We start from the raw sequence: 24,631 nt of genomic DNA, 5'->3' as shown, positions 1-24,631 counted from the left end.
GCCTGACAGCTCCTTAATCACAGTATCTCTGTCACATGCATAAAATATTATTTAACCTCCAGCACAGAGGAAAATGCATTTATAACCTACCGGGTTTTCCCCTTTAATCCCTCCTCCCCTCCTTACTGCTCCCTCTCTCTCTTTAGTAGCTCTAAGCAAGACTAGTGCTAACAACCTTCAAAAACATTTCTTCAGGTCTAGACAGGAACCAGCTCTGCCCTCTGCCAAGATAGGAGACTGAAGAAACAACACACATGACCTCTTCTTTCTACCCAGGTGGCAGAACACACTATCCATTAGACCACAAAAGCAGTGTTTCCTCTCCTGCAAAGATGTCAGTGTGTGTCATTTCAGAATTAGACCAAATCCTGCAGACTGAATGTTACTTAGACCCCTAAGTCATATCTAGATGTCTAACAGTACTTGGGTTTCAGAGGCTTTGCTCTGTGGCAACCTGGCACAGCTGCTCCTTCTGTCTGAGTTGAATTCAAGGTGAAAATACCATGGTCTGGGACCTTACTATGCTAAGACCTCATTTTCTGTGATCTCTCACCAGTACTTAAGCCATGGAGCTTTTTTTTGACAAATTCTCTATTTAACCCTCTAAGGATAGCAGAAAGGATGTTCTCTCCACTGAAGGCTATGAGCTGTGAGCACACACAGCAGTGTTCCCATGCTAGCCTGCTATTTACTACAGTAAGGTGCACGCCCGAGCTCTGGTCTGGGTGTCTGCAAACCCCTTAGGAAGCCTTTCCTGTTTGTTGCTGGTGTGTAGTTGATCTAAACACTTGTCAGTTCTCTAAGCCTTATCTCCTCCTTTTGACCATGGCACTTAAAGTGAAAAGATGTCGTTTAACTCCCCACAGTGCTCCAATCCTCTGGCATCTGACTTTGCTATATTTAGAGAGACGACAAAACCAAAAATAAAGCAACAACAAAAAAATCAAGTAAAAATGATCATGTAGCTACACCAGCCCACTGTCCCACTTAGTTTTAGAAGATTGTGTCCTCAAGGTCAAGGCCAGACTAAAACAAAAGGCTCTACCCTATGCCCATATGGTACAAGCAGCTAAGCACGCTCCAGAACCAGCACGCAGCACAGCTCCCTTTAGAGGGAGCCTGTGAAGTCTGGTGCTGCTAGCGAGGCAAATCAAAAGCTTAAGATCCTGTCTAGTTTAATTAACATCTTTCTCCAGGCTCAAAGAAGCTTATGAGAATACAACAGCGAGGCAGAATCCTCCTCCCATGCTTCCACCTACAGAAATGCATCCGTTCCTGACCTGCCCCTATCTTCCTCCTCACCTCCCCCAGAGATTTACCAGAACCTAGTTATTAAAAAATAAACCCTGGAGTACAGACTAGTTGTGAACTGTCCTACTTGCATGAGAAAGCTCAATGCCCAGCTGTGATTAGGCATCAGGCACTCACTCCAGGCACTAACTGCAGATATTGATCAGGTGAGACACAGTTAATGTCTACCTGCTCCAAGCACTTGAGATCCATGACAAAAGACTAAAGGAAAAGCTTGGCTCCCACTGTCCATTCCAGTCATGTTCAATGCAATTTACCCTGTGCCCTCTGATTAGGGGGTCAGAAGAAAAGCTCAAAATGGATTACAGTGCATAGTGACATCACAAGCTTCTATGTCATTCCATGATCAAGTAACTGCAAGCATTCTCCTACTTCAGGGGACAAATGTATGTACATAACAAATGATACAGAGAGCTGCCCTCTTCTGAAGCAGTTTCCTTCCTCTGAAATCACAGAAATTTCCCATCACACAGTTAAATAAACCAAACACAAACCCCAGAGCATCAGTGACAGAGACTGTCATAGTCCTGCTCTACACTATAAAGGCAACAAGGAGCTCCAGTGCCATGTTCTTTTGCTACTGTAGCTGAACACAGGGCTCCAGCTTCTCTGATGGAACAGACTAAGCACAGGAAACAAAAGAAACTTTTGAACTCTTGTGGCACCTTAAAACAAAGCCCCACAGGTAGAACAGATAGAGAGCAAAGTTTGGGAACCATATTCTTAGTCTCCACACTGAGCCTTGACACATTATCCATGCTCATGCCACAGAATTCCTCACATCTGGGGAAAGATATTTCAGCACAATCATCCTTGTTTCTTCCATCAGTTGGAATACTGCAAGCATCAGGAGAGTATTGAGTTATGGCCATATCTGAAGAGCAAAATAACTTACACCTCACTGCTAAACAGGAATGTGCTTTACGTGACCACAAGCAAATTCTGTCTGCTTGAATAACTTCATTATGATTTGTGTCTTCCAAAGTTTGGAATTAGATGTACAGAAGTGGTATGCAGTGCAAGTAAAAACAGCTCAGCCAAGATCACTATTAATTAAAGATAATAATAATCTAGCTAAATGGATCCCTACTATTGTAAAAGTCTCAACTCAGAACACATATCTTAACCTTAGGATTGAGCTCAACCGATGTAAAAGTCACAAGGTTAAGCACAACTATTTTGCAACCTTGGAAAAATAAATAGGTAAACCACCTGTGCTCCTCAGGGTGGGTAAAGAGCCTTTTTCTCTGCAGGGGGCCGAAGAGCTCAGGTGCTCTAAAGCCCCGAGATGCACAACACATGGGGAGAGCGTGCTTGCTCTGCATTGAGTATCTCCAGCTGCTCCCAGCCAGGAGGATCATCTTCTGACCCAGGAGGGATTGCTGTATTGGTAACTGCATCAGAAAGGGGCAGCAATAATCAGCTAAGGTGAAAAAAACTGAGGAAAAGTAGGGATGCATCAGTCACATCTGGGTTGGAGTTAGCATCGTAATTGTTAAACAAGGACAAGTTTATTTTATGAGTTTCGCAGGCCTCTGGTCACAGATCAGCATTTAGTAGCAAGGAGTTAACCCAGAAAACATCAGGAGAGCAAAAAGCTTTGTGCACCTATTTCATGCTGATACATGAAGCAGCTTGTAAGCAGGCCAGGTTATGAAGTTAAAAAAAATTATATATCTCTTTTCCAAAATAAACAATGCTCAAAACTGAGTGCTTCAGGCTACAAAGGAAGTCAGCCAGGTCATTTATAACTTACTGCAGGAATTCTGCTTAGGGCAGATCAGCTGCAAAGAAAATGAAAGCAAAGCTCAGAAGACAGTAGGTGATTTCTTTTCTCTTTTTGTATGGGAACCTGCTACAGTCTGAAAGGGAAGAGATCCAAGCTCCTCACTCACCTTGCTAAGTAACAACAATGCTCCTCCCTGTTATACAGCACTTTTAGTTTTGTACAACTGAAAAGCATCAGTCACAAGGAGGTTTAGAGGAAACTATAGTGGAAAGTGTCTCTAGAGACTTGCTGTATTTACACAGCCAGTCTATGGCAGATCTGAAAGAATTCAGTGACCTATTTACTGCAGCTCTGGAGAAGCCACAGATACACACGACACACCATTTGCAAGGTGCAGCACTAGAGCAAACTCCTCATGCTCCACCTGGGGCTGCAAGAAAAGTCTGCCCAGCAAACACCACTCAACACTATAATGGCTCATAATTAACAGTATCTGACACATTTTAACACCTTCAAATGCTCATTTTGTGTGAGGCCACTCTTGTTGCCTGAGCTTACTGAAATTTCTCCAGGCCTAGCTGACAGGGTTCTGAAGCAGAAGGTAAAATAAAACAGAAAGGGGTTTACAAGAAAGCCAGGAAGTGACTTTTTACAAGGGCTTGTAGTAATAGGACAAGGAGCTATGGCTTTGAACTTAGGATGGGTAGATTAAGACTGGATATTAGGAAGAAATTCTTTACAGTGAGGATGATGAGATGCTGGAACAGGTTGCCCAAGGAGGTTGTGGATGCCCCCTCCCTAGAGGTATTCAAGGCCAGGCTGGAGGTGACCTTGAGCAACCTGGGCTAGTGGAAGGTGTCCCTGTGTGTGGCTGGGGAGTTGGAACTAGAGGATCCTTAAAGGTCCCTTCCAAACCCTAAAAACCAAAGTAAAAATAAATAATTATCTTGCTGATGCTGTCAGCAGGGAAGGATTTGCCCTGCATACAACATGCACCTCTGACTCAGTGCTGAGCAACAAATAGGTCCAGCTTCATTCATGTGTTGAGTAGGTTGATGCTGGAACTAGATGCATGCCACAGTTGACTGAAAAAATCAGCTGCATTCAGCAAATACCCCCAGAGGCAGCAACTGCAACACTGCAGTGCTCCTGTTACACCCAAAACAACTATTCTTTTAAAAGCTCTCTGTTAACAACTACACTTTATTACTAACAGTGAGAATGAGATGCTTACTCACTAAGGGCTTCCTTTTACAGAGACTGAATACAACTGAAGATTTCTTAAACCTCCAAAACCCATTCTTACTGAACTGTTGGTTTCTGCTGGTTCCAGCACCCCGCAGCCTTTTTTGCTCTGCCACACAGTCCTTTAGGAGGCAAGAGACAAAAAACCCTAAAGGACTGATCTTCAACTAAACCAAATCATACATACCCCTAATCAGTATGGCTTTCATAAAAACATTTCTAAGACATGATAGATATCTCAAACGTTCAAGTTTTGCCCTTTATGTTCTCTTGCATTATAAAACCAGTGAGAACGTCAGACATGGCACTGCTCTGTTCTTGTAAGGCTCTCAATAGCTACAGGAATTTATCCTACATATGACCCTGAAGTCTTATTTAGGATGTTCTCTTCTACAGGTGACAGGGGTGTTTGAATTTCATGGGCCATTTCCTCTTCAGTCTTCACCAGATTTAGGCTGTGGTCAATTAGAAATACAGACCTCATGGAACTGAAACAGATTTACTGGGAAAGCATTAGACCCATTCACACAGACCACTGAAGAGCCAAAAAAGGGAGACAACTTACAATAACTTCTTACCTTAGACAGGAATGGGAACAAAACCATCTGAAGAGCTTATTTTATTAGTGGTCCAGCTTCTTTCAGACAATAGCTCCTTCCAAAGTGTTGGTGTGCCATCAGTTCACATGCTCTGTTACTCCAGAGGTTGTTTTAGGACCTGGGAGAATCAATCTAAAAGCCTATGTGAATGGTAGGATCTCATTTTCCTTTACAGTGGGCAATGTTCTCAGACACAATGACCTACCTACAATTACACCAATTGCTACCCATCTGGAGAGAGATGAGAGGAGCATCTGACTCAGATCTAAAGCTCTTCCACAAGCTCTGGAAAACAGGGTGCTAGGAGAGACAGATGACAGGCTTGGTAGGAGAAGTACAGCAGCACATTTTGAGTATCTACAGGAACATGTCTCCCCAACAGACCACCCAAAGGATGTGTGCTTTTTCAGAAGATGCCTCTAAAGCTTTTACACCTCCTCACTTAAGCACTGTTTAGTTAGTAGTTGAACTCCATAGCTTTTTCTGTTTACAAATGCATTTCATCTTAGATCTAATCTCACCTCTGATGTCTAAAACATTGGATGCCTCATCTGTATTAGTAATGGTTTGCTTCAGAAGGCAAAAGCACCATGGTAAAGATACAGAAAATGGTGTGTACAATAAACAAGCCAACTACACTCACGGCCTCTGTGCAGGTTTCCTTCCAATTAATCCAGCTCCACAGAGGTAACAGGGATTTAGTTTTCATAGCAAGATGATCAATACTCACAACTGTAATTCAAAGGGAATACTGGAAGCCCTTCTTTTCCACTGCTTTCTCCCTGATTCATATAGGAATTCCTGATTATAAATCTTCCAGCCCCTGTTTAAGGTTAAGAGCTCACCAGTGGGGAAGGGGAGAGCACACAGGTAACAGAGCAAGCACAAATCATCTCAAGAGACTACATCTCCTCCAGTCTCTGAATCCCAAATCACATGGTTAGACAGCACACTGCCTTTTCTCAACATACTGCTCAAGACTCCATGTTTGGAGTCTCCATTGAAGTCTTCCTGAAAGGTGAAGCAAGTATTTTGCATTTGGTGCTTTAACAGTGTAATAAATCAATAAGAAACCAGGGTAGCTATTAAAAACTGTATTTCTCCCCCCCTCCAACAGTTACATTTTTAGTGAAAAGATTAAACCACATCAACACTTCACTTTTTTCCTTGTTAAGACTTAACAGCTCAGAAATGCCATAGATACACATGGAGGATGCATGTTAGCTTGACAATGACAGGCCACCACAATCCAATCCCTTCAACGAAGCCAGAAACACACCTATCCCCGCCAATTAACCCTTTAAGGGCTGCTCCCCTTTGCACCAAAGTTCAAGTGCCTCTTAGGCAGCTAAGTCAAAATGTAATGTAACAAATTCTTTGTGCTCCTTCCTGGTTTATTTTAATGAAGAAATTTTCTTATGTGGTCCCAACAAACAGGGGTAAAAGTTTTTCTTTCACATTGAACTGTACAAAGCTGCAATTGAATCAAAAGGATCTTTTTCACAAACAGATGCAGAGTTATTACACAGTATTTATTTGCTCAAGATCACATCCCTCCTTGTGCTCACAAGTCCATTCTTCCTTGTGCATGCATTCCATGGTTTTTCTCAAGCTTCTCCCCCATTTTGAGCCCATAACAGCATCCTGTCATAATTTCTCACCACAAAAATGGTCACGTTGTCACAGTCAGATTCTGCAAGAGTTACTTCAAATAACTAACAACCACATGAAAAGGAACCAGGAGTGGGTGAATGCAGTTCTGCTTTAATAAGAGTTTGAAACATTTGAAAGTCAGTGCAACCCACAGGAAAACCTAGAAGTATTGTAAAAATGATCTGCACACATGAGAGAAAATGAAGTGCTAGGATTTAGGCAGCAGTGATAGAAATGTAATGTGCAGATTCCAGAACAGTCAGTGCACTCTGGGAATTTCACTGCAGGTTTTTCAGTCTGTAAATCTGTGTGTGATTTTGTCTCTGTGTGAGAGAGAGAAACACCTCAGTGTGTCACTACTGGACACCTCAGTGCAGTACTACTGCCTCTTGAAACAGGGCCTGAAGAAAATGGTATTATCTTAGGATCCAGATAAATTCTGTATCAAAGAATTGCAGGGAGCCAAACCACATACAGCTTTTCAAGTGACTAGAACCTTAAGTTTATTAAAGCCCAGTGCAAGTTTGATTTAAGTTAATGACCATTAATTTTTCCTTATGTGAGAGCTAGTCTTGTGCAGCAATTAAAGGGTTAAAGTGGAACTCTATGTAGTATTTCAAACAAGTTCACATATTCTTTATATAAGTTTGGCAAATTTATGTCACAGCCATAGATCTCATTCTTGCAATTCCTGCAAATATATCTACAGCTCCTCTGTCAGAAGCAAAAAGAGAAGCCACCTGAACAGCTGGGTCTCCCAGGAGCTCACAGTGGAGCCCACAGAGCTGCACAGAACCCCTGGGGATCTCCATGTGCCAGCTAAACCAGGTAGACTTATTGAACTAAATCTGCTTTCGACACACGCTCCCAAAAGAGCTTGAGGCCACAGAGCAGATGAGAATGGAAAAACTGATTGCATCAGACACACTGCAGCCAATAGGAAATCAAAAACATGACTTCAGAGCCAATCAAAAAACCCAAAACAATCCCCCAAAAGCAAGCGTTTATATGTGTGTAGATGTAATAAATATTGCAAAGCACATTTGTCTTTCCCCCGTCCCAGGTCAGTAAGTATAAAGAAATAACCTATGCACCAAAACATCAGCTTTCTGCCATGAAAATGTGGAAGTCAGTAAATACCTGCAAGCCAACTGAAGAGAAAGCATTTGCATTGTCAACCAACCACAAGTTGCTTCCAGTTCTATGCAGCCAAATCAAACCCTCTTCAAATTCACAAGTTTGACCTAAATAAGCACCACTGCATGAAAAGCTTCTTTAGAAGTAGGATGTCAAGAGATTTTCTTTAAAATACAAAATAAAATGCAAGATAAAAGGTTTTCATTGGTCAAGTTTGGAAAACTTGTCTTCCTTTAGCCAACCACAGCCTGGAGCCAATCAAAAATACACCTTTAGGTCTGTCCTTAACTAACACAGCCCAGCTGAGTACCAAAAACTTACAGGAACAGATGGCTGTGAGATTCATTCTGAGGATTGGGCAAAGGGAACCTAAATGACAAAGGAGAAGGGATACCAAGGAACAATTAGGGTGGGCAAAGGAACTTATTAACGCTCAGCCATCCTCCTGTAGCTTCAGGAGTCTCACTGTCCTCTCCACTTCTGTCATGTTCAGGTGTCCTGTAGTTACTGTCTTCTGTCTTCTGTCTCTGATCTGGAAAATGCCATCACAACATCCTCAGCACCTATAAGAACAATGGATAGTGGAAAACATATGCCATGATTACTTGCTTTGAAGGACAGTGGATAAATGCAGCACCCAAACCACCATTCTACGCATCTGTAAAATCAACAGGAAAGGAAAAAGAGCAGAAAGAGGAAGATGTCTTCTTACTTGTCTGGGACTGGAACTTGAAGCGGCCTAAACATTTCAAGAGCATTCTTTTGCAAGCCTAAGGAAACCAGTTTAGTTTTAAAATAAAACCAAGAGTCCCTTGCTTTCACATATTTCTAACAAGCAGGACTTAAGAAAAATAACTCATAGGATTGTCACCACAGGCATGTAGAGATAATCTTCCCCCCTGCCTCCACAAATGCTGGCACTGCATAAGAGAGTTATGGAGCTTCTCTGAAGTATGAGAAACTCAAACGTTCAGTGAAACTTGTACTGCCCTTTGCATTGCACTGGCCTTTTAAAGTGACATTTAGATGTTCTTTGCTTTATCTTTACATCTAAATATTCATTACTCTTTGCTTTTAAGAATAAAAATTGGTTTAACAGACCAGCTGAAAGGTTCTTGCCTTTTTCCCCCCACTGAAAATCACTTAAACACCCTTCATAAACTAACATGTCTTGAAAATGTTCCATTCTCTAATGGAAGTGCAGTGCTTTCCTTCAGACTGAAGGCTTCCATTTGCCCAGGGAACAGATTGAGCTAAATAATGCTTTTATCCCTAGCCTGAAGAAATCTTTTCCAGAAGAATTCTGGAATCCTCAGTTACTGGATTCCAACCCCCGCCCCCCTCAATTGAGCTGTGAAGAACTGCTCTCAAAATTTGTGTCCCTTAAGCACAGAAAGATGTTAATTACCTGCCTATAATTCTCTCCAAGTCTTTGCAAACTTGAGTGGGCATTTATGGTAGAACAACTTGAATGGCTTAAGAATCAGATCTGATAAAGGCTTGTAAAAAATACTCCATGCTAAGCTCTCATCCTTCAAAAAGGTATCTTGAGATCTTCAGGAAAAAAAACCCACTCACTGGACTTCCTATCTATACAGCGTGGCCTAAGAAGCACCCACAGAAAAACATCTTCAGGACAACACAGAGACACAAAGACATCATACAGTGGTGTCAAAGCAGTGGCTTAAATCAGCACTTCTAGTCTAGACAGGAACTGGGAAACAGCCCTGAAGGGCTAAGCACAATATTTTTAATTTCTGGTAAAAATCTGATCTCCAGGAAAGCCAGATAAAAATAAAACCTTTCTTTCATCTGTGGATCCTCTAACAGCATTTCTCTTAACTGATCTGAAATCATGGTGAATCCTCCAGTCACTATGTAATTCTCAGAAAATTATTTCCTCTATTCAAACAGTCCCAAGTGTTCAAGTGCAACAGATGACTCCCAATGACCATTCTGGTCATGAATTTGGCCTACCTGGGAGAATTTTGTTTACTAAGTTGTTTGTTTGCTTGTTTCCTTTTTTCCTTCCCCCCCGCCAAGTTTCTGTTGAAGAATAACACAACCATGCAGGAAAAGTCAAAAGCAACACTAACTGCCTGTCTCATTCAGGTAACTGAGGAGCTCTAAACAATTCTCTTACTGGAGTTTGACAAGTCCAAATTCAACTTGGATGGATCCTCAGCAAGTAAAAAATTCTCCCAGCCTTTTACTTGAAGCACATCAAGAAGCAGATTTCAGCTTTGTGCCCCAAGCAACTTCTGCCTGTACATCTGCATGTAGGGTAAAAGAAAGACGACTAATAAAAATTCCCCATCTGTTACAGTCAGATAAATTCCATTTCTCAGTTAACCAATTTGCTCTTTAGTTGCAATATAGAAGAACAAGTGGCAAAAAAGAGACAAGAAAGCTGTAAATTCCTCCTGCTAAGGACCTTAAGAACTGAATCAAAAGCTTATGAAATGCAACTACATTTATTTTTATACACTTCATTTATTTGTTATATGTGCTCAAAGGAGGAAATATTAAGGACCAAGCAGTAGTTTGTTTTCCATATGTAGGACACCAATCTTATAGAACTACATCAAAAACTGCTCTGATGCACCCTCTTGCCAACACTCAGAAGCCCTGCAGTCATCTCCCTTTTCATCTCCTCCACAAACTGTTTTTTCCCTCGATCAAAACATAAATGATATATAGCACCAGGATGCAGTTCTGAATTGACAAGTTGCCAAGTTGTTATTTATATTTTTTTTAATACATGAAGACCTCCTAGCCTCCACGAAATGAAGGATTTTATTTGCAAAGATCCTGGAAAACATTTCTGTACTAAAGAGAGGGGGGAGTAACGACACTGAGAAGCATTAAGAAACCAAGAGCACGTATGCACAACCTGTATTTTACACTCATCCCCCTTTACAGTCAAGGAGGCTTTGCTAGGCAAGTCCAGAGCAGCTGGAGTAGCTTAGCAACCACAAAATCACAGATGACGTCACGTCAGCACAAGAGATGAGCTGGATTACTCAACAGATGTTGATTGTTTTCCTGGGGTCTCCCCTTTCAACAGTCTAAGCACAAAAAAAAATTTACAATCTTCTTACAAGCGTCTTGAAAGGTTTTATGCAGGAAAGGAAATTTCATTCCAGATAGTCAAGCAACCCATAAACACAGAGGTCAATATTCCTGCCTGTCCCAAACGATTCCGGCTCTCAGCAGTGTTCCTGTGCAGAGCACACAGCCCTTTAAAGCACATGATGAGCAGAAATAGCTTTGGGCACAGAGGACGCCGGGAGCTCTGCAGTTCAGCTCCGCTTTTGCAGTCAGAGCTGTCACGCTGAGGAGCAGGTTCACACTCAGCCAGCTCCTCACCTCATTTTCTAGGCCCACCTGGCATAGGTTCAATACCACTGTCACTGTCAATAAGAACTTCTGATAACTTGACATTTGCCTGGACTTTGAATAGGAAATGAGAAGGGGATATAAGAAACACAGCTTGTCAATGCAACACAAAAACAGCAAGTGCCACATTTCAACCCAGTGGAGGAAAAACTCAAAAGGATGATGAGGAATACAGTGCAAACTGCTTGAACATCTATAGTGGTATGAATTATGTGCAGTTTGAAGGAAGAAATCAAACAGAAATGGAGAATGGGTCTAGAATTCAAAGTTGCAGTCTTTCACAGCCAAATCGAACAGGATCCTCAAGTGTGCAGTACCCTTGTCTTCCCAGTATCATTATGATCACTGCAGTTTTAAAGGTACCTGGATTCAGGAACAAAGTGCATATGGGGTTTTTATCATAACACCATCAAAAAGCATGCTCCTTCTCTGATGTTCTTTACCACTATCTGATACTTGTTTCCCACATGGTACTTTTGAAATGAAGATGGGTAACCAGTACCAGAAGCAAGGTGAGTAAGGAATGCTTTAAGGGAAGATTATGAATTGTGTTTGAAAGATTACAACTGCACTTACTCAGTGGTTGGCCTTTGCACCAGTTTTACTGAATGCTTTCATAAATGATCCTGGAACAGAGAAGCAGGCACACACTAATGAAATCTGATGGCAATACAAAGTTAGAAAGTTCTGCCAAACACCAGAGAGCAGCAAAACAACAGACAGGAACAAACAGAACAGCAGTGAGGAGCAGAGGGAGCAAAAGAGGCTTAGCTATTAGTGTTAGAAAGGAAGGAAAAAAACCCAAAGAGAACAAGTGAGTGAGATATTTCTGTCTTGAAGTACATTATTAAAGAAGATTAGTAAAGAATTCTGAACAGTGGATTTGCTGTTCTCCCCTCAGTTCCTTGTTGTTTGGTAGAACCATCAATGTTTCTGTTTGCAGGAATTACAGGCACCCTAGCATTTGCATGAATCCCAGGCAATTGCCTTTAAAAAGACAATTTGATCTATCAAATGAAAAGATAATACCACCTAAGTGGGTGGGTAACCAGAGGGCACAACACCCAACAGAACAACAGCTTGCAGTCAAGACTCCAGCCCACGCTGATTTATTTTACTCCCACATTAAAGATCAAATTTTATCCTCAGTGAAGTGATGGATTAATACAAAGAGGAAGACATCCTTTGTCCAAACAAAAGCAGACAAAGTTCTTACAGACTATTAAATCTAAAGCTAGCGTGAGCAGAACTATCTACTTGACACAAAACCCAGTGGTTCCCAGACAATGTCAGCCTAGCTGGTTTCAACACACTATCACTGCCCTTGTGTGGTGCACCTCGTGGCTTATTTTCTATTCACTAACAAAAGAAACAGATTGGGGTTTTTTTCAGCACTTCTTCCTGAGCACTATGACTCTTGACTGAGACATAACAGGCAATAGTTTGTTCAGCGGACTTGCAAGAAGGAAGATACATTCTGCTTAGAAGTTGAGGAGTTAGAATATCACCATGCCACAACCTCCTGATGGGCAGCAAGTCCTACTGGTTTTAGCTGAGCATTTCAATGCTAAAATCAGAATGGAAAATTTCCCTGCTCAACTTAAGGAAGGGTAAGAGCACAGTATGCAAATCTCAGAATAGTCTGGGTTGGAAGGGACCTTAAAGATCATCTAGTTCAAGTCCCCCCACCATGGGCAGGGACATTCAATGAAAGGGACCCTCTCATCAGTGCATTCAGCCTTCCAGAAGCCACTTAACAGAGCATGAGGATTTCTGAAGATGCCCTGCAGCAAAAAAACCCCGGGGTGACATTTGTCCAGAAAAATCATCCACACTTCCCAGCAAAAAGCAGGCTGTGTTCAAGCCCAGTCTTACAACCCAAACCATTTAGAGCTAAATGAAACCAATCTAACAAGTCTGCTCATTAAACAATTCCACAGCCGCCTGTGCTCATGGACAAACACAAACATTTCCAGAGAACAGAGCAGGGGTTTCTGTGCCATGAAAGGAAAGCAAGGATTAAAGTACTAGTGAATAGAGCTGCTGGTGCAGTCCCACTTGGCTCCCACGACGGATGTTTTCTTTCTAATCCAGTAAAGGAAAATTGGAAGAGCAGAGTACAGGTTACAAAGTTAAGCCACACGTTGCCAACAGCCTGCGAGTAAGACAATAGGACGGTGAACCACATCTACTTTTAGCACATCCTTCACTGAGCTTTGCACTTCCAGTAATTAATGGATAGAACAATGAAAAAGGCACACTTACACCTGACCTTCTACAATCTAGGCATACAACTGCTCTCTCCACAGCACATTCCTCTTCTGAGCACATTTCCACACTCTATAAATAGAGATGCACCTATACCCAATTAAATATTCCTCTTCCTTCAGGAGCAAAGCATTAATTGCCACAGACTTTCAGACATGCAAATACTTCTCCCACTCCTTCTGCCTTACATTCTCCCATCCTCATCTCTCCTAGAAATTAATAATCACAGAATCACAGAATGTTAGGGATTGGAAGGGACCTCCAGAGATCATCTAGTCCAATCCTCCTGCCAAAGCAGGATCACCTATGGCAGGTCACACAGGAACACATCCAGGTGGGTTTGGAAAGTCTCCAGAGGAGGAGATTCCACAACCTTTCTGGACAGCCTGTTCCAGTGCTTCATCACCCTCACAGTAAAGAAGTTTCTCTTCATGTTGAGGTGGAAATTCTTGTGTTTCAGCTTGTACCTGTTGTTCCCTGTCCTGTCACTGGGCATCACAGAAAAGAGCGTGGCACCTTCATCTTGACACCCACCCCTCAGATATTTATAGACATCAATAAGATCCCCTCTCAGCTTTCTCAAGACTACACAGCTCCAGGTCTCTCTTCCTTCAAAGCAGATGTTCAATAACTCACTCTCAGGCCTATGCCCCATCTCAAAAAGCAATTGTGACAGTCTTACTCTACCATCTTTCTAAAAACTCCTGCTGCAGCTATGTTCCAATTGCAGTTGTTTGGAGTGCAGAATTTAGTATTCTTTTACCCCACTTGGATTTCAGTCTTGGCAAGCTAAAATGATCTGAAGGTCAAACAACCTCACAGCGCAGCAGTGAAGATTGTGGTCAGCCACTGAGCTCAGCAAGTGCAGCTGCTGATCAGTTCACCTAGATCTAAGAACATTTGACCATTAGGGTCGTGACTTCAGTGAATGCTTCCCACAGCAAGTACTCAGCTACGCTCACATCAAGCCAGGAGGGTACAAGCTGGGTAAAACCACACTACCTTAACACAAAGGAAGATGTTAAGAGATGAATCTAACAGCTGCTATTTCCAAGGGCTCTTTGAACAGATACATCCAACTGATGTTTGCATCTGCCAACATCTTTCACCTACAAAATTAATTAAACCCAAAAAGCTTTTAGAGATCAGAAGGTTAAGCCTGTCAAGGATTTCTGAAGGCTGCCATATTAACAGATCTTTGTATACACACATTTCTTCAATTGCCTTCCAGCAAATACCTTCTAAGCATCACCTCTCCTCTGAAATCTCCAGTATGTGTATCCCAGTCTGGCATTCCAAAAATACAGCATGCACTGCTGAGAGGAGGAGCACATTAAAACAAGCATTGGGTTCAAAAGAATAAAACTACACTGACGAGAGCTCTATCTCCATTTCTCCACCACTACCTGGTATTTGATGAACATGGTCCCCCTCCTAACTCCACAAGCAGCCTGGGTTAATTTTTAATGCCGTACCATCCAGAGAATGTGTCTAACCTAGCTAAGGCATGTACTTGCATCACTGCTTTGCCCTTCCCAAGGGACCAGCTTTCTTCAAGAAGCAGCACGACACTCCTGTTGCTATAGGAACAACAGAGCTGTAATCACCAAGGTCTTAGTATAATTCACGTATCATACTTACTAGCTGCACAGCTTCCATTTACAGATCTGCCAGAGCAGCCACTTAAGGAAGCCAAGTGCTACCCTACCATTTAGAAATGTAAGTAACTGGGCAACAAGAAATAGAGGTTTTATGAAGGAGATGCTTCTGTGCATCTAACTTCCTGAGAGGCATTTTGCTTTTATTAAAAATATGTGAGCAAGTCTTGATTTCATCATTTCAAGCTGAAGAAACCTAATGAGTCTGAGCCGTTTTGGTTCTTGCTGCAATGCAAAGATGACAACCAATATGTTAATAGCTCAAAACAGCTCATGATCACATCCACTCTCTAGCACATACACTGGTTAAAAAAAGATGCCTTTGGGTTCCTCAGTTATTCTTGGAGCCATAAAAACAAAGCAACAGACAACCCACAGCCATCAGCAGAAAAAGCTCCTTGAGTAAAGAAAAAATGCCCTCTGTTTTGCACTTTCATCTAGGTGTTAACAACAGCAGTGATTGAAAATGGTTATTAAAAAAATGTGAGCATGACTTGAGTATTTAGTCTCTTAATTACTACTAAATGTAAGTATTAAATATTCCAGGCTTTGTTCAGGCTTTCCTGGATTACTGAGATCTCATCCTTTCAATGGATAACAAAGTCTTTTTAGTACTGCATGTATGCCCCCCTGTCATGGATGGAACACAAGAGAAAAGAGAACAGGTCAGTAGGCCCAGGTATTAGCAAAAATAGCAAGCTACAAACAGGCCATCTGAACTGCCTAAACATCCTTGCTCTTGGGGGGCAGCAGCCCGTGCTGGGGAAACAGCACCTCTAGAAGTCAGCACAGTGAGGGACTAAGCATTTCCTGAGATTCTGGAATACACTGAAAAAACCCAACAAATAAATCTGGAATTAAAAACAAACCAACAAACCCAACAAAAAGACTATTTTAAGACAGCAGTACACATTCTGGTCATACAAGATCCTTTCCCAGATCTATTGGTCTAAGACATGTTCTGGTTATGGATGTAAAGAGTTTAGAAGACACTAAAAAGCTGTGTTTCAATCAGGTATCTGCCACAGCACATTAGAGAGCTCTGGACATGTGTCAGTATTACTGACTTACACAAAGATCATCAGTAAATCAGAGTAACTCTGAGGATCCTGTCAGGAACACAAGATCCACTTCAACATTAATGCTTCAAGCGTTAAGGTGTTTTAATGTAAGCAGCTCTGTCAACAGCCCTAACACACAGTGGTTTTGTACACCTGAACTGATGAGTTCCTTTCAAAAGAAAGGTGGGAACTAAAAAGATGAAGAGTTTCACTTCCCCTTTTTCTGGAAAAATCAGTACAACCCAAAGGGGACTCCAACTTCAGGCCTGCTTAAAAATTACAGAGGCACTCCAAGATGCTTCTTGACCAAAACTGGCAATTAACTTCTATTACTGAACCCTAAGACAGCAAGGAGAGTGTCAAGGAGAAACTTTACATGTTAGAGATATCATTAATAGTGGCTCACTGAAGGTTTATGGCACAAGCACTAGAATTCCACAGGGAGAAGTATAAACTTCTTCCTTCACTGCACTGTCACACCGCTGCAAATATATAGTGGACACATAGGTTGCAGTGACTCCCTGTGGTCAAACAAACAGGCTCACAAAGAAGCAGACAGATCTTTATCAGAAGCCATACAGCGCTAAGCTCAACAGTCCTACCTCAGGTAATTACTGTCAGCCACCAGCCAGCTGTTCTAAGACAGCACTTCACAGATGCACAACAAAGGAAAGCATAAAAAATGTAATAGAAACTGTGATACACACTTACAAAACTCCAGACCACACATCCTCTATGCTGTCCTCAAAAAAACAACCCAAAACCCAAAGAACCTTCCTGTAATCCTGCAGCCAGACTACAGCATTTTTAAGTGACAAGCAAAATAGTGCAGGTCTGTAACAAAGCTTTTAAAGTGCTAAGGCTAAGAACATCACTGCCTTTTTTGGAACAAAATGGGGGTATGAAATCAGCTTTTTGCCTTTTCTGTGCCTGCTGAGCAAAAAGCCTCTAAAGATAGGTCTGGGACAAGTTGGGCTGAGAGCAATCTGTCCTAATATTGGGAAAAAAGACTGTGAAATCCACTAACATACTAACTCTTCGTAAGTTACTCGTTAAATTACTCAACCCCTAAAAGGGGTGTTAACTAAGACGCATAAAGGGAAGGGAAAAAAAAATCCTCCAGATAAGATTCGATGAAAATAGCAGAAAAGCAGGGAAGAAAATCCCTTGAAGCAATCTTGCAGAACACAAGACATGGATTAACTCAGTGCTTGGCCCTGGGATGGGGTGTCTCAGCGCAGGATAGCGCCATCTAGTGGGGCTGCAATCTCCCTCAAGACGGCAAATCGGACATCCGGACAGTTTGTGCCCCGATTCCAGTACTTTCATAATCCTTTTTCACCGAAGGAAAAAGTATTTGGCTAGGTTTCCTCATTCTCATATGTTCTTCATATTAATCTTTACCTAATGAGGAGAGCTGGCATATCTGAACACAAAAAGAACTAACATCCTTTCCCACTTCTCTAAATAGTTAAACATTTTCCTTCTTTTTTCCCTTATCAAGAAAAATCTTAATAGTCAAGACTATCAGCTTAATTAAAATTAATTCCTTCAGCATAAATTGTCATTGTGGAGGGCCACAAAAATGCCTGGGGGCTGGAGCACCCCTGCTACAAGGTGGGGGTGTTCAGCCTGGAGAAGACTCTGGGGACACCTAAGAGTGGCCTCCCAGTACCTGAAAGGAGCTAGAAGAAAGCTGCAGAGGGACTGTTTCCAAAGGCCTAAAGTGATAAGATGGGGGGCAATGGTTTGAAATTAGAAAAGAAGAGATCTAGATTGGATGCGAGGAACAAGTTCTGCGGTATGAAGGTGGTGGAACACTGGAACAGGTTGCCCACAGAGGTGGTTGAGGCCTCATTCCTGTAGATATCCAAGGCCAGGCTCGACAAGGCTCTGAGCAACCTGATCTAGTGGAGGATATCCCTGTTGAATGCAGGTTGGACTAGCTAGCCTTTGGAGGGTCCTTCCAACCCAAACCATTCTGTGGTTCTGTGACAGCGGAAAATCCCAACTGCAACAAAGCCTTAACTGAATGTGTCTACCTCAGGGTTTGATGAGAAACCAGAACATTTTCACTTTAGATTGGCAGAAAACTTCAAGAACTCTGAAGCAGAATACACAAGGTTATCTATCTCCATCCTTTCCCCAGCTATGTGAGGAATGAACACACAAGTTTAAAACTGAAGAACAAGTCTGTGCAGGTTGTGTTTCTAATGGTTTGCTAACTGTCTTACATCTATATTAAATTTCAGCTCAGCTCTTTCTGGAATCCGAGTCTTACAATTTCCCTACAAAACCAAATTGAACATTGTGAATGTGATCTGACAGAAGGTCTAAGAAGAGGGGGCAGGGGGAATTCAGAAACAAACATTCAGGTTCAGAAGGGATTAGTAGATTCAGAGTAGGGCCACACAATTGTTTACCGAGACTTCTGCAGAGAGCTCACAAAAGCAGCATTACTTCATCCCCTTAATGGGAATCTAAACAAACCAAAGCAGATTTGTAAACTTATTTCATGTCTACTACCTCTGTCTGGGAATTAATTACATTATGTAAATGAAAGACATGCAATGAGAAACATTTCTCCTATTGTTACACTTTGTGCTGAAATGCAACACTGCACTTCCAGATTGATGCAAAGGTGAAAAAACAAGAGATGTTGGCAGATGATTCCATTTTATTTGAAGCCATACAACTAAATTATCCTATGCATAACAAACTGCTTTTGTACCTTTGTATCTACTTCAGAGTTTATTTTGATATAAGACTCTCAGTTCAAATCATACAAAGAAAATGCTTTGGAACCCCCAGTCTTGTTCCTTTTTAAGCACAGATGTCCAGTTTAAGAACAAATAGAAGAATTTAGATTAAAACTGTCTTATGTGGAGGAGCTATACTGAACACTACAGTAAGACACTCAGAACTAGAGGCACCACCTGAGTTCAACTTTACCTATCAAAAAAAAGAAAAAAGCAATCAGGTAAAAATCTAGTTCCAGGGGGGTTGGAACTAGACGATCCTTGAGGTCCCTTCCAACCCTAACAATTCTACGATAAAAACGTATTTCTATTTAATGACAGGAGTAGGAAACTGTATAAATACATTTAACTCACAGGACTCCGGCCATCCAATTTTTGAGTTACCAGGGAGAAAGAGATGTTTAAAACTGCTTTTCACCCTGCAGGAAATTAGATATAGCCAAGGCTGACTTTATGTGGTAAAACCAGTCCACCTGTTGATCACTGCACTCTAATTCTCTTCCAAAAATTATAGCAGGCCCAGATCACAGGGTGGCTTTAAGGAGGCAACATATTACAGAAACACAGGGACCTAAATTGGTTGTTTTCTGAGACTGTTCTGACAGATTAAACACAAGGCAGACAAGTGCAGTACTCACCCTGATCAATTGAGTGTTGAGGAAGCTGGCTAAGTTGGCTATTCACTACACCCGCATACGTGCGCAAGAACTCCTCTTCACTAGCAGTCAGCTGGAAATGTAGGAAGAGTAAGTCAGCAAAAGGGGAAATGAAGACAGACTGAAGATATTACCTCCCACTTCCCAATCAGAAACATCACAATTGCCTCTATTATATTCTTCAACAGTTGAATCATCTGTTACTTGTGCAAACTACACCATTGGCAAGGACACAGCAGCAAATGGGTATATCGAGAGTTCATGGAGAGATCCAAAGGCACCGGAAAACAGCTGCTTTGTTTTGCTCATTTTCCAGCAGTGAAAAATCTTTCTGCATATTGGCAAATAAGCTGATGCTCAAATTTTGCTACAGGCACTGTAACCCCAAAATATTTCAGCAAAAATCAATTGTGTAACTACAGATAATGATTAAATCAAAGAGTTAAAACACCTCACTAAAACCAGCATTACTAGCCCATCTCAGTGAGCGCTATCACAGTGAGCACAGACACAGTGAAAATGGTCTGGAAATCCACACAATGTGGGCTAAGACAGTGGATCTTACATTTGATCCCATCTTCCTCAGCATGAGCAGGACTCTCACTTTTTGCTGAATATACATCTCCTCCGGACTCTTTCCGGGGACACCCTCTCGGTTCATTCCCCTCCTGCCAGCTCCTGAATTTCCTGAAAATAAAAGATCAGAAAAACTAAAATAGGTAATGAGGTATACCAGGAATAAGAGAAGAAGTTTAATTTCTGAACTAGCATTTTCTATTTTCCACAATGCCCTGGTAGAGTAAGGAATCTCATGTTTCATCAGAGAAATCCTTAAAAGTTTTAACAGCTAAACTGAGCCTTACATGTGCGACTCAGATACTCTAAGAGGCTGACATTTGCATCCCTTCTAGCTCATTACCTGTTGTTACATTACTGCATGAGTAGTTAAAGAGAGTTCTAACAACTAGATGAAGGAATCACCCTGACAGAAGCCTGTGGTTTTGTTTTTTTTCCCCCCTATAAACAAGCACAACCAGTATGAAAACAGGATGCAGAGCACAGCCATCAAGCCTGCAACGGCTAAACAAAAGCTAAACCATTTTTTTTCTATCTCTTCTTTGTTTTACATGTCATATTAAAAAGGCCACTGTACTTTTATAAAGTTAATAGAATGCATGAAATGGGTTTGGAGAGAAAGAGCTGAAAGCCAAGAAAAGCAGGGAAAGGAGTCAAGTTTATCATCCTTGTATCATTTAAAAACATTACACTTTGGTGTCTCAGTATCTGGTCATGATTTAAGTTCCACAATAGGAAGCTTATTAAAAAGCAAATGAAACAATATGTACAGGTCCAATCTTCAGCTGCTATAAAAAATTATGTTTAAATCAACAACAGTAAAAATCTTTACTTCAAATTTAGAAGCTAATGGTGCTTCAAATAACTCGCTCCTATAGCAGTGGACCACACTAAACTGACCCCTTAATGTTGGAGAAATGTAACCCCTGCTAAGGAACCTGTGGATGGAGGTGGAAACCAGACAGCCGCTCTTCCACCACAAACAGCTTGGGAAGTGGCTCCAGACCACCTCTCCAATTAATTTTTCTTAACAGAATTGAGTCTGTTCCCATACCAAACTATAAATCTGCCTTCCTGAACTTCAGTAACTAACAGAATATGCTACACAAGATATCCTTAGTGAAGGCTCTCACAGCAGGTTCAAACTCACCGTTTTCCTGTAGTCATTACCAACCTTTCCCCTCACTTCATTTTCATTATTACTGTTAGGGGAAAGTCATCTGGGTGTGGAAACCATTTAAAATTACACATAGGCCCTCCTGAGTGAGTCAGAAGTAATGCAAACTGAAGTGGCAGCTGCTGGGATAGGGTTTACCACCCACATTACTTAGCACAAAGATAACAGTAGTAAAAAAGTGAGGAAAGCTCTATCACCAGTCCTCCTTGATTAAGTTTCCAGTGGGAAGACTGGCATTATGTTGATTTGCTATAGATCATTCTGCTTGGAAACCTGCAGCCTGGAAGTGTCCAAGGTGATCCTATCTTTGTGCTAGAACCAAAAAAACTGCTTTCTGCAGAGGGAATAAAACAACCTCATTTTTGTGTAGTGTCACAGCATAGGTGAGGCTGGGAGGGACCTTAAAGATCATCCAGTTCCAACCCCCATGCCATGGGCAGGGACATCTTCCACTACACCAGGCTGCTCAAGGCCTCACCCAGCCTGGCCTTGAACACCTCCAGTTTCAATCTTCCAGCTTTAAACCATTCCCCCTCATTCTATCACTACAAGCACTTGTAAGAAGTCCCTCCCCAGCTCTCCTGTAGTCCCTTTGGGTACTGGAATGCTGACCTAAGGTCTCACCAGAGCTTTCTCTTCCCCAGGCTGAATAACCCCAACTCAAGGGGCAACTACAGTTGATTGGGTTAGGTTACTAAGCGTGTACTCGACCATGCAATTTACTGAGTGCTAACAAGTGGGGTCAGTAGTAAGACAATGAAAAAATAAGACTGGGAAAAAGAAACATTGTTATGCATATACAGAGACTTTTAAAACAATAAACATTTATCAAAATACCAAGTAAGTCTGAAAGGTTTTAACAGCTTCTTTACTATTTTTTCCCAAAAAAAATACTGTTACTTGAAAAGGGAAGAAGCATTAGCAGTGGCCAAAGAATCAGCTAAGAAAAGAAAAAGTACAATAGCAAAAACTTGAAAAATAACATGCTTCTGGTTTAAAAATGGAACAAACCATATGGGACATCTATCAATAGGTGGCACCACACACAAGCACCAAGAAAATGCCACAGCTGTCCCCACGCCAACCACTGTGACCACACTTCAGCATTCTTCTACTCATCAGATAGCACAGACCACAGATCTCATGCATATCTCATTATTCATTGGCTTCCATCATTACAGTCTTCCACTTCTTCATGAATTTTTCAAACCTTGAAAAGGGGTGATGGAAATTGCTATCCCAATCTGGTTCTTCTAAAGTAAATTCCAGCCAAGAGGGATTTATTGTGAAGCTACCTATTTAATGAGAAGGATAAAAATCCTAAAGCCTGCCCATTCAGTGAATGCTTCACAAAGTCAGTAAGCAAAACAAGGGGAAAAAGCAATCCTACGGATCAAAAGCTATTGAGATATATGTATAAAGAGGTTAAACTAAGATTACAGAGCAAGAGAGATTTGCTCTTCAAAATTGCACATTAAATTTGGGTGATAGCCTCAGCCACCACAGCTTTTCTTACCTGATGACAACAAAGTGGAAAGATACAAGTCTTAAATCAGTACTGAGACCGCAGCATGAAAAACTTTCATCTCTCTGTTCCTGCTACATAAAGCTCTGCCAAGACAGCGTTTAGGATGACAAAACTACCCAGCATATATTGCATCAGGAAATTTCCAAACCCACTTACAAAGCTGCTCTGTGCCCAGAAGACAGCACAATCCACCTTTACAAATGAAGGACTGAAAAATCTTATCAAGGTACTTACCAAATTTGCTTTCTGAAGGAAACTGCATTATACAGTGTACATTTCAGTCACACAAACTGCAGCATGATTTAAACACAATCTACCTCACCCTACAATTCTTTGTAGCATATGGACAAAACCACTGTTGCCCCATCCCCAACCAGACAACGCAAGAGATTTCCCTGCCAACGTACCTGCTTCTAAAAACCACAGAAGATCAGATAACCCAGGTGTTTAGTCCAGATTAATGACTGCAGCTGGAAGAAATGCACAAGGAAACAGCCCTGTGAAAACAAAGGAGCAAAGCATTACAGAAAAACCCCAAACTGAAAAATCAGAAAGACCCTTCCTTCAAAATGCTTTGAGTCACAGCCTGCTTTAGAAGACTGTCTAGCCAAAATGCATTAAGCTGAAGGTTGGTTGCACTTCAGAGAACATTTTCTCACAGAAGAATAAGTTTTTTTTTTCCAAAGGTCAAGCCATTCCTCATCTGCAAGATTCACACCCTGACCACAATACCAAGGACATTCCCAATCACTTGAGAGTGGAACACATTTAAGCTTTGTGTTCTTTCAGAAGCTTTCAGAATAAAACTCAACTCCCTGGGAAAACAAACAAACAAACAAAAAGGCAAAGCAAAAAAGCCCCCAACAAACCCTGACATGGAATTTCTTCTGGGGGAAAAAAAAAAAAGGTGTATCTTCCCAAAGAGTTGAAGAAAACTAGGGAGAAATGCAAAGCATGCTTATTTTAACCAAAATTATTGTTTTCAGCTACGTATTTGTTATCTGAATGTAGCAATTATGAAGACTGGCACTTGAAAGCTGGGCTGGAAAGACTCTCTGTGCAGAATTTTTCAGACCAGCTTCACTGCTCAGTCACCAACAGCTCCAGTTGCAGACTTTATTTTTTTTTAGACTTGTGACATATTTCTGAAGATATTTTACAACTGCCACTAGGTCCCAGAGACCGGCAAGAATTTACAGCTATTCCTATCTATCACATTAGCCTCTAAGACAAGCAGCTCAATGGCATGAATGAAGTGACAGTCCAAGCACTAATGTGCAGTGAAATAGCAAGTGCCTGCTACTCAGGAGAGCATCACAGCTTGAACTATGAAATTAACTGTGTAAGTTGCTGTACTTAGAGTTTCTCATTAAGAAAAATATGCATACCTGCACCACTTTTTAATGAAAGCCTAGTTAAATTTACCAAACATCAACTCTCATTTTGTTGGTGTGTGTTCAACAAGCAAAGGCAGATCTAGACTAACTCCATTTCCTTTATGGCTGCTCACCACCCCGTGCGGATGTCGTTAGTGGCAGGGAAACAAGACAGGAGTAGCTAGAGCTACTCAACTGTTCTGTACACCAGGTTCATCAGAGAAATGATGAATCCAAAATACCTGTGAGCTTCACCCAGAGGTTCTCTACAGTGTCTCTTACTAACAAGTGCTGGAAGCAGCTGAGCTTTATCAATGGCTTAAAAGAATCATTTTGCCTCTCCAGAGGAGAGAAATTGCCTGCTCTGAAAGGATTATTCAAGCCCTACCTCACTAATTAGTTCCCACTGTTCTTGCCCTCTAAATATGCAATGCAGCCCCAAGAAAGATTATCTACAGCACCGACAACAGGGCCGTTTGCAGTGACTAATTGCTGTTCT

General features: G+C 41.5%; 1 protein-coding gene across 2 annotated transcripts in view; it reads right to left on the bottom strand.

Moving 5' to 3' along the window:
* Positions 1-5,983: 5,983 nt before the first annotated feature.
* Positions 5,984-24,631, bottom strand: part of CTNNBIP1 (catenin beta interacting protein 1) — a 34,074-nt gene continuing 15,426 nt past the window's right edge. For both annotated transcript variants that reach the window (XM_054175872.1, XM_054175873.1), the window contains 4 exons: positions 23,164-23,253; positions 20,041-20,162; positions 19,458-19,548; positions 5,984-8,237 (listed from right to left, as the gene is read on the bottom strand). In XM_054175872.1, coding sequence (XP_054031847.1) covers positions 8,179-8,237; positions 19,458-19,548; positions 20,041-20,136 — 246 coding nt within the window. In that variant the 5' untranslated portion in view covers positions 20,137-20,162; positions 23,164-23,253 and the 3' untranslated portion in view covers positions 5,984-8,178. The remainder of the gene's footprint in view (positions 8,238-19,457; positions 19,549-20,040; positions 20,163-23,163; positions 23,254-24,631) is intronic.

Source organism: Dryobates pubescens, chromosome 33 (assembly GCF_014839835.1).
Source record: "Dryobates pubescens isolate bDryPub1 chromosome 33, bDryPub1.pri, whole genome shotgun sequence".
NCBI lineage: Eukaryota > Metazoa > Chordata > Aves > Piciformes > Picidae > Dryobates > Dryobates pubescens.
This window is presented reverse-complemented; position numbering and strand designations above follow the sequence as displayed.